The sequence below is a fragment of the Podarcis pityusensis genome, assembly GCF_964106645.2.
Source record: "Podarcis pityusensis genome assembly, chromosome: 5".
NCBI lineage: Eukaryota > Metazoa > Chordata > Lepidosauria > Squamata > Lacertidae > Podarcis > Podarcis pityusensis.
In genome coordinates, this window is record NC_138032.1 from 57,477,689 (window position 1) to 57,490,120 (window position 12,432).

General features: G+C 37.2%; 1 protein-coding gene across 4 annotated transcripts in view; it reads left to right on the forward strand.

Annotated features, from left to right (window-relative positions):
• The window catches only part of DOCK1 (dedicator of cytokinesis 1), a 362,659-nt gene that overhangs the window by 100,540 nt on the left and 249,687 nt on the right, over positions 1-12,432 (forward strand). For all 4 annotated transcript variants that reach the window (XM_081005188.1, XM_081005189.1, XM_081005191.1 and 1 more), the window contains exons 19-23: positions 1,642-1,739; positions 2,502-2,591; positions 5,166-5,266; positions 7,492-7,617; positions 8,231-8,339. In XM_081005188.1, coding sequence (XP_080861314.1) covers positions 1,642-1,739; positions 2,502-2,591; positions 5,166-5,266; positions 7,492-7,617; positions 8,231-8,339 — 524 coding nt within the window. The remainder of the gene's footprint in view (positions 1-1,641; positions 1,740-2,501; positions 2,592-5,165; positions 5,267-7,491; positions 7,618-8,230; positions 8,340-12,432) is intronic.

A 12,432-nucleotide genomic window follows, 5' to 3' on the forward strand; every position in this document is an offset into this window, starting at 1 on the left:
TTTGTAATTCATGTGTTAAAGCCGACAATAAGTCTGTGTTGAAGCTGCCTTTATTGGTAGACAAAACCATAATTGACTTTAGAGAGTAATTTCTTCATTTTTGAAGTTCTCCTGTATTATTTCTGTCAACTTTATTCAGTATGTTAAATAAGGTTTTATGGTTACTTTTAGCATCTTTGAAATTGAGCTGTTATACATTCCATATGTCAGTTGATCTGGATGTATGTTTGCACTGGATTGGATACTGCATAAGTGCCGAGTCCTAAGCACATTTTTGCAGACACATTTTTGTATATATTCAGCTAATTGTAGTAGGATCTTGGGAAGCTCAACATGTTGAATTTGTTTTTATATGGCAATGGTCTAAAAAGTTTCTTTTTCAACCTAATGTTTCTCTTCCTAATTAATTTTAAAAGTCAAATGTTTCAGGGCATCCCATGCTGATTAGTAGAAAGCCTCCCTAATATTTCATTTGCAGCCCCTATGCTTTCTTCATCCTGGCAGAACAACAAAAATCAAAGACTAATCCTATCTTTTCATGACTTAAAGGAGTGTACTGACCTTTAAATAGAGGTTCATGGGACAGCATTGTATTTTAAATATGGATCAAAATCCATTGTTCTACCAGTTGACCTGCAATCCTTTCAGACATTACCGGTATGTTTAGAACTGTGTAGCTGGATTCATAACATTACAGACACTGCCCTTCCCTGACATAATCCTAATACTGCATTAGTGATGTTTGAATGACAGGATCATGTTTGTTGGGTAAATCATGGTAAAAGTCCATATGCTTACCACCATCTCTTGAGGTGCCTATTTTGGGGAGTAGAAACCTATGGCCCTCCAGAAGTTGGCTGAAATTCCTATAATCCCTCACCCGGGAGCTGTTCAACATCTGGAAGGCCAAAGGCACCCTATTGCTGATTTATAAGGGAATTTCTCACACTGTCTACTTACTTGCCCTTCAGATTTTACCAGTGTGTTGTTGGACTATATACCATTTTGGAATACATGAAGGAAATAACAAGATTTAATGCTCCCTTCAATCTGGCATGCTATATTCTGTCCATGTAGTTAGCTTTCTTATTTATCACATAATTTATATCTTTATGTCTGTCCAAATTACGCTGTGCAAATTTGCTGATTTTAAAAAGATTAGCAGTGTTACCTTAGAAGTCCTTTTGAGTTCAATAAGACTTACTCCCAGATAAAAAAATGTATAGGATTGCAGCCTGAGTTGTTTATTTATTTAACTAAATTTATATACCACTTGGTTGTAAACACAACAACAACACCTAAGTGGTTTACAATATAAAATAAAACATTTAAATTATCTATAAAACTGGTATTAAAAATAAAAGAGATTAAGAACTACGCTAGCTAAAAGGAAACAAAATGCATTTTACTTCTGTATGTCTGGTTAGGCTTGCCGAAACAAATATGTTTTAAGCAGATGCTGAAAAGAATACAGTAAGGGTGTCTGCCTGGTGTCAAGAGTCAGGGAGTTCCAAAGTTTATGTGTTGCCACACTAAAATATTGTTTTCTTGCAGTTGTTTCCATCTCTGCATTGTATTCTGTTGGCATTAGAGCTAACAGATTTGCCTTTTTCTGGTTATTTCTGTGTTGTTTACTCTTAGTGGACTTGCTGGGGCTGCTGAAGTGGCGATCGAACACAAACCTTCTGCAACAGAATCTGAGACAACTGATGAAGGTTGATGGAGGTGAAGTGGTTAAGGTAACAAATCAATTTTCCAGCAGCTGTTTGGCTGATATATTGACTTGAAAGCATATTTAACTCTTGTTTCTATATCTAATATAGCTACCGTCGTGCAGTATTACTTTTAAATGTATACTTTTTTTTACATATATGATAATAGGGTGATTCTGTAAAAGTGCTTTATGGTTTTTACTAAGTGAAACAACCTGCTCATTATTTGTTGATAAAATTGATTATTTACCTCCACTTGATATTGAAGAGGAAAAATGCATTTCAGAGAATGTTCTTGGAAGTTTTAAGTCTGGCTCATGCTGATAGGTAACAGAAATTGTGCACTGATTTATGCGCACACCAACTCAGATAAAACCTAATTGCATGTAGTGATGCATAGGGTTTTTGCCAAGGTTTGGTCAAGCTGTTGATAACTTACCATAGTAAAATAACATGAGAGAGCAGTGTTTGGGCAGATTAGATAGGCATGGGTATGCATATGCATATGTACAGTATCTTTTATACTAGCAAAGCCCACACAAGAAATTAATAACAGCAAGAAACATCCCCCAACAAACCCCCGTAAACAATACTCAAGCCCCACTTAGCATGGTCAGGGATGTCGGATGTGTAATCTCACTACTTCTGGAAGACACCAGGTTGGTTACCCCAGTTTTATACTATTATATAGTATATAATTATATACTATTATATAGTATTTTATACTATTACATAGTATTTTGTATACCTGTATTTTGTTAAAATAGCAATTTTAATATTTCTTTGCAGTTTCTCCAAGACACACTAGATGCTCTCTTCAACATAATGATGGAGAATTCTGAGAGTGAAACATTTGACACTCTGGTGTTTGATGCCTTGGTAATTTATAGATTTTCATTTAATTTATTCATGTTATTATCCCCTGGAAATAGCAGAGCAGCTAATATAGAGCTTCACATGGTTTCCATGTAGGGCCTTTTCATTTTGGCAGCTCCTTAGCCTTTGGGTGACCAATGATGTTTTTGGCTGGTAAAAATAACTTTTGGGTATTTATACTGCTATTTCCCCAAAGTGATTGGAAATCTATGTTTAAATGAATTTTGATGGACTAATTAAATAATTGTAATTTCATATCTAGAACTGGAAGTGAACTGAGTTTGGATGGCTGAGTAAAATACATACCATAAAAGAGCACAATTTTTGTTTCAGTGTAGCTGTGTATTGTGTTTTCCCCATTTTTGTGAAACAAAAACGACCATTTCAGTCTATGAAGCCCCATGTACTTCACAGGGACCAACTTGTTTCCTTTCCCATTTGTTTTCTGACATTCTGTATTGTAAAAACAGAATTTTAGCTTAAATAAAAAAAATAAGTTCCTCTTAAAAGGGCAAAATATCAATTCCTGTGGGATGGGGTTTATCAGCGCTGTGGTGCTGGGATAAAGAAGGAGTTTGACCTTATCTAACATTTCACACATCATTTGCCGGTGGGTCTTCATAATCTTTGGCCCTCAGTTTTTACCTCTGGATTTGAGAACTACTATGATACGTTCGGATGTTACATAAGAGGCACGCTGATGCTTGAGCTCATAATATCTTGTGCTAGTATAGCTGTTAAATCTGAAGGTATTGTAGGATTCTGTGATAGTATGGAGCAGAAGGTGATACAAGGGAACAAATTTTGAGGATGTACGGTCCAATGTGATGACAAAGATAAATTGGCCGTGTACAAAATGGTCGTGTGTGAGCAGCCCCTCAATCTAGAGGTGAAATCAAAGCAGGAACATTGTAGATAGAGGTAGCTGATTTTTTTCTCAGATAAAGGAATCTTGCAGGTAGAACGGGGGGGGGGGGGAGGTGGTCTTTTCAGATTTCACTTCAGAGCAGGAGTGCAATATTAGCAAAGGTTCAAAAGATAGCTCGGATAGCTTGGATACATTAAGGTTATATTGCAAAAACAACAACTCAAGAACAACAAAAAGGCAGTAAGAATATTTGGTGTTATTATTTTCCTTTTTATATGTCAGAATTCTCACTGTTATCAACACAGGAAAGTCACACCCTTTGGCATGCACAGCAAATTAAATAGTTTCATTTAAATATTAATAACAGGCAGCGGTGTGTCACGCTAGTGACCTGGCAGGGAATGTTACATTCTCCTAAAGCATATTTCTATGTGAACTGGAGTACAGGAAGCTGCTCTCCTGAAATACCACCCCGACAAGAAAACATTTTCCCATTTTGTTCCTAACAAAAGTATATATCCATTAATTTCAAGAAGCTGTGGTTGGTTCTGGAAGTCTTTCATCCTGACAGGAATCCCTGCAACCTCAGCCACACTTGCCACCACCACAAGTACCTGTGTCTTAAACTAGTTTTTTTAGGTGGATTTTATATGCATATGGGGAAATGGATACAGATCTAGAGGATTCAAAGATGATTGTTGGCAGTTTCTATGGCTTTTCCCTCAAGGCAATTTTACCTCAAGCCACTTTACTTCCACACCTCAACTCTCTCCAACTGAGTCCTGTTTTCCCTGACTCTTGACCCCCAACAGACCAATAACCATCCATGTGACTCAAACCTCCAGGAAGTGAAATTTGCCTCTCTCCCTTCTGTCAGAACTCCTCACCCAACAACCTCTGCTTTCATGATACAAGGCCTCCTTGCAGTCAGAGGGGTCCCATAATATATATTCTTATTAAACAGAGCCATAATTACACACACACACACACACACACACACACACGCAGCATTTCTCCACACAGAGAAATGGTTTTGGTTTTAGTTTTAGTACAAGAGAGATCTATTTGAATATCTCACAGGAAATGTTCTTTTAAAAAGGCATTTCTATTATTTTCTTTTATTCCCCAGGTAATATTGGTTGTCACATGCTAGTGTGTCACGCCGATGTAGGGAACTTAAATCGCCTTTGTATAGTATTCTGAATATAAAAAACTGCCCGCTGGGCACCTGGGAAATAATATGTACAATTTCATATCCCTGATAGTGGAAAAGTTTATGTCACTGTGTCCAAAGTTAGACTTTCTGAGCCAGAATGCCTTCATTTAAAGAGGTAAAGAATTAAAAGTGAATATCTAACGATGATAAAGCCAGCAAACCTAAGCAATGTGTTTTAAATTCCGTAGAAAATTCAAAATATCCAGTTTCGGTTCATCAGCAGTGAAGAGGGCGAGGCCTCTTTTAAAAGCTACCTCTTCAGCATTTGAGTTCACCTTCTGAAGCCCTCTGTTTGGCGCAAGTGACAATTTTAAGTGCCTGCTCAAAACTGCACTCTGCCCTCCTCTGAAATCGAATGTATGAAGATTAAATCCTCCTCACAAGTATACCTGGCACTTTGGAGGTCCCTTCTAACTATCTGTTTCCATTAAAAATGTAAACATTCAGAATACTATATTTTCATGATAATGGAGTGTCTTTTCAAACTGAACAGGTATTTATCATTGGACTAATTGCTGACCGGAAGTTCCAGCATTTTAACCCTGTTTTAGAAACCTACATAAAGAAACATTTCAGCGCTACTTTGGCCTACACGTAAGCTTTTAATTCTTCTTCTTTTTTGACCAAGTAATATGTGTTGTAAGCTTCATAATGTTTAAAAGCTACAATTGTGATGTCTGATTATGTTAACTTGGTGGAGTGTTTAGGCTTATCAACTCTTGGAAGTTCAGGGTTCGGTGCTCACCATGCATTTAAAGCATGTTACCCTCCCTTCTAAAGAATCATTGGACCTGTAGTTTGTTAAGGGTGCTAGGAATTATAGCTCTGTGGTGGTAAACTACAGTTTCCAGGATTCATTTTTTGGGTTGGGCTTAAAATGTATGGTGTATCCCAGCCCAAGTGGCATCCCAGGGCTACTGGAGGGGATGTGCCAACTTACTCCTATGGTTACTTTTGGAGTGTAAAGATTGAATTATGTATGGCAGGTCAATCTCGGTAATGGTTGGAGTTACCCATTTCCTCCCTCTCAGAGGTGTTAAAATGCAGTTCATCTTTATAAATGGGAGTTGGTTAGAGTAAGATGAGATTATAATTGTGGCAATATTAAAAACTGGTATCATGACACTTTTCTCAGAAGCTTTTCTTTCCCTGAATGTCCATCAAAACCTGAGCTGTAGCATTTTGATTCTATATTTGGGGTCAGCAGTTTATAGTCTGGAGTTATTTTAATTTATTGTATCTATTACTTTTAACTGTTCAGTAACTAATTTTTAAGAATGTTAACTCTCACAAGCTCTTGTGACAGGAAAGGGCTATTCGTTTAATGTACACACAACTTGTGTAACATTATGTAGTGTTCATTTTTCACTGAAATTACATCAGTTAATGCTTGTCCTGAACGGTGCTAATAATGTTGAGACTTATGTGTGTTTATGTAACTTTAATCTAGTATTACTGCCTTGAATGATTAGTTGTGAGGGAAATACCCACAAATAAAACAAGCCTGTTCATTGAATGAGAAATTATTATTAATAATAATAGAGCACACATGTGACTGATTGTAATACCTGATTAATTTTTGGCACTGAGGGATATCCAGTTGTGGCATCCCATTTTCACAATAGATGTCCACTTGTTTAAAGGACTTATAATTTTTTCCTGGATGCACCCCCAAAATCTGTGGGTTGTGGGAGTGGTGCTTTGGAGCAGATGGGGGAGGGGTTCAGGAGGATGCAAGAAGTAAGGGAGATCTTTTATTTGCCTTGTGTAGCACTGGATTTTACTCATAGCTATTTTTGGGAAAGAGCTTTTTTTTTTTTAATTCATTAACTAAACATATAAATCCACTAGGAATAATTGCTAGTTTGCATTTGGAAGAGTTTGTCAGTATTAATGGCATCCTTATGAACGATACATACAGTGGAATCTGCTAACTGAATAGTGTTACAAATCAAATCTTAGTTTTCGGTAATGCCATAGTAAATTAATTGACCTGCAATACTTTTAATTATTGGGCAAAGGGCTGCAAAATGAATATTTATTTATTAAATTTTTATATCGCCCTTCACCCCATAGATTTTAGGGTGGGTTCACAACGTAAAAATACAATATAAAACCCCCCACAAAATGCACAATAAAAAGTAAATGCAGTGAAAAGGGGCTGTTTCAAATGCAGGCCCCACTAAAGAAGTCAAGCCCAGCAATCTTTATGGCTGCATTCTCAGGTCACACTAAGGGGGCCACCAGTGCAGTGCTCATGTGCGCAGATGTGCCCTTTGGGACTTCACCTGGTTTTCACAAAGGCTCTTGAGCCTTCCCTCCTTCATTGCTCCCTTCTTCATTAGGTGGTGAATGTGGTTACCTTCCTCTCCCTTAAAGTCAATAGAGATGGAGGAAGTTGGAAGATCTATTTCCTCTTTCAGCTCTGTGTGCTTTTCAAGGCTTGGGAGTAGCTCCACAGCAGTTGAATGGAAAGCCATCTTTCAAAGGGAAGGGGGGAAAGGTGAGAGGCCTGACAAAGTGAGAAGAAGAAAATGGAGAAACTAGGAGTAGACAGGAGGGGGGAAAGTTGGGTGCCTCAGGAGTGCGAGAGATTCTTCTGAAATTGCATATTTTTTTCATGGGTCCCCCAACCATCATCAGATCACATTTTTCTCTGTGGACTGAACCATACAAATTATGTATCCAGTGTAATCTTTGCTGTCATGGTGCAGAAGAGTTCTTGGAACCATCGCCGTGGTATACTTGATTGTGACTGTTGCATGCCAGTAAATAATTTTCATTTTTCAGAACCTACTTCTTTTTATTTCCTCGTATAGAAAACTGACAAAAGTTTTAAGAACCTATGTGGATAATGCTGCTGTCACTGATCAACTATTCAAAGCTATGAAATCTTTGGAATACATCTTCAAATTTATTGTACGGTCAAGAATTTTGTTCAACCAGTATGTATAGTAGTTTTTATTATTATTATAGCTTTTAAATTATTTAATTCTTCTCTTAACGACTTATTAATATTAGATAAGGTGAGGCATATTACTATTTTGGGTATACTGAAAATATTGCCGTGTTTCTGATTAAATGCATGTTGACCATTATTAGGCTGTGTTCAGATTTTTTCTCTCCTGCTGACATAATTAATTCATTTGATGGTTCTGGTAAGATAATATGTAGTTTGTCTCAATAAGTAGGCAAAGTCTCCAAATTTTAATGATGCAGTAACAGATCATTCTTCAACTCCTATCCTCTTTGATCATACTGATGCTTAGGTAAAATTGACTCTGACACAGAGTTAAGATTATCTCTTAGCTATAAGGAAAATGCTTAGTCAGTGTTATTTTAGGATAAGGTAAGTTTGCATTTATTGTGCTTTGTACTGTTTCTAAATAATAGCGGTAGCAAATGTGGTGCCCTCTAGTTGCTATTGGACCGCAACTTCCATTAAACCCAATATTGGAGTTGTATTCCAACAACATTTGGAGGCACCATGTTGGCCTTTTAGATGATGATGATGATGATGATGATGATGATGATGATGATAATAATATTGTTTTTCAGACTTTATGAAAACAAAGGCGAAGCTGATTTTAGGGAATCTTTACTTCAGCTGTTTAAGTCTATCAATGAAATGATGAGCAGTGCCTCTGAGCAGACTGTTATAGTAAAGGTATGATTTGGAAACGTAGAATAACAAGCTTTTTAATATTGTGTACTAAGTGTGTTTGAGATTTATTATTTTGATTTTAATACACAAATAATAATTAGCATTAAGATCTTTTTCAGAGGCTTAAGGTATTGAATGTATTTTCATGTCATGTCCGTGGGACCTCATCATCCCTCAAGCCTCACAGCCATGTAAGTGGGGTTTGTCAGGACTGCAGTTGGAGATTGGAAAGGATTAACCTTCCTCCCTGGATCGTCCTGAGCAGAAGCAGGACTTCCCATGGCTTTAATTAATAAAAGAAAAAATTCATAGTAAAGATTTAGCATAATGTGTAGTTTAGGCAACTGATTTCAGGAGGGTGTCGCTGGGCTATTGGGTTGGGCTTAGGCTTCATCCTGATGATGAGACAGGAGGAAAACTCTTCAGGAATGTAATTGGCTCCCAATCAGTTTCTTGCTCCTGCCTAGGTTTATTCTAGTTCATGCACACCATGCTCAACTGTGTTTTAGTAATGTGTAAACACAGCCAGTGTGTCTTTACCAAAGCCATAGAAAAATCTTTAGAAGTATGCATATTACGAGAGGCTTCAATTCCTTGTTCTGCAAAATTATGTTGAGAATCTCTGTGTTAAAGTAGTATTTTGTATTGTGGAATGTCCTTTTGAAGCCTTGTTTAAGTTTCTTTCTTGAAGCTAGAAAAAGATACACCAGTAGAACATTAATAGTGGAATATGGAGTACAGCAATAGAACTCTGATGCTACTTTCTGATATTGCAGTGGTACAGGTTTGGTTTTGCTGTGTTTTGCACAGAGGTAGATGCATCAGTTGTGGCCACTCCACCCTCCCCCTTTGCACCTTTATTCACATTTGCTTATTATAGTTCCTAATTTCATTGTATTTTTAAAAAAAATTCATACCCTACTCCTTAGCCACAAAAGACGCTCTAAACAAGTTGCACAAATAATTAAATCTTTCCACAATAAAAAATAACCATCTCTCTCTCTCTCTCTCTCTCTCTCTCACACACACACACACACACACACCCATCCCTTCTCCTATGTTGCAGTCTCTCCTCACTTATCTAGGTCCCCGAACTGGTGATCTTTGAGCAATTGGCGATTTGTGAAATTATAGTTCTATTAATTTAGATCAGCCTAGAAAATACCTTTCCATATTCTGTTACAGAGTAGTTAGTCATTTAAATAAATGAGAAATTTGTTTCCTATAATAACTCTACTTGCGAACTGTGTCATTTTCATTAAAGAATAATTAACTTTACGGTGGTTGAGCTTCTGCCACAATATATGGGATGCCTTGAAAGATACAGAAAATGTTTCATGGTGAGCATGTTGTCTTCACTTAACAGAAGGGAAAATAGGATTTGAGAACTATTTAAATGACTAGATAGCCTCTCACCATTTCATTCTTTTTTTTTTTAACACTGGTTTTCTTTATTTTCATGGTACAGAAGATAAATTTTGAGAAAACAATTATTACAACAGTAAACAACAAGTAACTTGTCCTAATAAAATTACAGACTTTTATCATGCCATTTGTTAAAGTTTCATTTGATTACTCTTAAGAGATCACGCCACATTTTCCCATGAGTGCTGGGAGGATTTCTGCCACAGTCTTAACTATTTATGTGTTCAATAAACATTTGCCATGTGTTATCAAAGGAATATGGATTGTATTTGCCCTTTGCTGCTCTCACCTGGCATGTTAGTTTCTCAGCCAATGCTGTTGACCATACCCTGTTATACCTAGAATCAATGTTCAGCCCATCACCGGTTTTCCAACATCTGGCTGTCTCCATATGAGCAACAGTCAATAGCAGTCATCTTCAGGATAATCACGAGCGGGCGGGAACAGTCTATTGCTTGTGAGAGGCTGCCTTATCTGGTATTCAGAGAGGTGCCACTCTTAACATCGGACAGCTGCGTACTGGACACCCTCAGGGAGGGTTTACATCTAGAGTTAGATTCCCTGCCCAATCATCCTTCCTTCTATGGTATTGGTAAATTACCCCCTCCTCCACAAAAAAAAAATGAGGATTTATCAGGTGATACTGTACGTCATTTGTTGGCCATTCTTGCAGAATGCTTCTCTAGATATTATTAAAAATTCTTCAATTGCCAAACTGGGAGGTTCCTTACTGGACCTAAAATACCTCAACCAGTTCATCATTTACCACAGCTTCAGAATGGAAGCTCTCTGCCTGGGAGACTTCCTGACATCTATTCACCTGATGGAAGTCTACCTTCATAATCCCATTCACTCTAGCCACAGGAAAAAAATTAGTTTATATTTAAGCCGTAAAGGTTAATGCATCCCTGAGAGCTAACTCAGGGTTAGGAGTCCATGTTAGAGCAGTTAGTTACTTGGCGTTGAAAAACAAGGACTGGAAAGTGATTGGTTGGCTGGCTGGCTACACTTCTGTAGAAGTATTTTGATGATGATGATGATGGTAATTTATCTCTGCCAAGACAAAACTGCAATAAAGTTGCCATCAGCTAAAAAAGAAAAAGTGTATTTTTGACATGTCTACAGAGGAGATACGAGTGCTTAGCTACAAAGTTCTCAGAACATGTATCATTACCCCAGTTCCTCTTTGAAATTTCTCTAATTTGTTGCTTTTTATGCATGCTACATTTCTAAGTTTTGCCCCCTTGAGTCTTGAAATCCCTCATTTTTTTAAGGAGTAGCATATAACAAGGGCAAACAAAACCTTTTAATTTACTATATATTTTGAAAAATGGTTTATGCGTTCACCCATTTGTTCATTTTCCATGTGTTTGAATAACTCTAAAGATATTGTTGCCAAATTTAGTACAAAAGTTCCCAAGGTGTGTGTGGGGGGGCGTGTTGGTTGATGTTTGGACACTGATCACCATTTTGAATCAAGATGGCAGGTCAGAAAATTACTTTGGAGTGACTTCTCCCGTTTTATAGCATAGCTTTGGCTGCCTATTGAGTTTTCATCATCAAACTCAGCATGAAGGTTCCAGAAGTGAGTGTGGCAGACTTCATCACCATGTGGATGCCAAACACATTTTGAATCAAGATGGTGGACCAAAACGTCACTTTGATGTGACTTTGCCTGAATTCTGACATAGCTTCCTCTGCCTTGCAAGATGTTGTTGCCAAACTTGGCATGAGGGTTCCTGAAGTTGAGATTAAGCTCTTCATTGATGTTTGGATGCCAGTTATGATTTTGAATCAAGATGGTTGGCCAAACATGACATTGGTGTGATTTCACCAGACTTTTGGCGTGAGAGGTCCAAGCTCACAAATTCCACAATCCATTTTTTAAAATCATAACATTTTTTGGGTTCTAAAAATTTCCAGGCAGTGGCAGACCCTCCCTGTTAGTTTCCTATAAAGCAGAACAGGAATTTCATAGGGTCTAAGCATTATACCTAGGAATGATAGAGCGCCAAACTTTATTTGCCTGGTGATACTGGCAATACATGCCATCCTTAGGTTGATTAAACTCTGTCATTTTTGTTATCATGGGAACAGGGGCACAAACTTTGGCTCTGTGCTGTGCAAATATGTTAGTAATTCTAATTAAAAACGTTAATTTAAGAAGTTAACAAACTGCTTAATTGTCGGTAGTTGTTCCTGATGTTGCATTGGTATCTGATGATTGTCATCTGAAATTAATATCCCTGTGCTCATGTATATCAGCATCTGGGAATAGCCAAGATAGTAATGATGCCACTAATAATGCGGGGTTTCATTTCAGCTACAGCGTGCAAACCAAGTAAGAGGTTGCATTTTCTGCTTAGCTTTCATAAGAATTAGTATTGACCTTTCATAATATTAGCTGGCTTTCTGATTAAACCAGTTTAGAGTCACTCTCTTTCCTTTTCCTTTTCTAACTATATTACAGTTTTAACAAGATGAGAAATACTGTCTGTACTCTGGTCAGAGCTTATTTTGCCAGATTTCCCTTTATTTCAGATGCACTGAAACAATGATTAAATTGGAAACTACAACACAGCCCAGCAGTACTATTCTTTTATTTTAATGACCAGATATATCTAAAGAAATAGGTTATATATATGATATAAAAAATAAAAGACTTAAACCT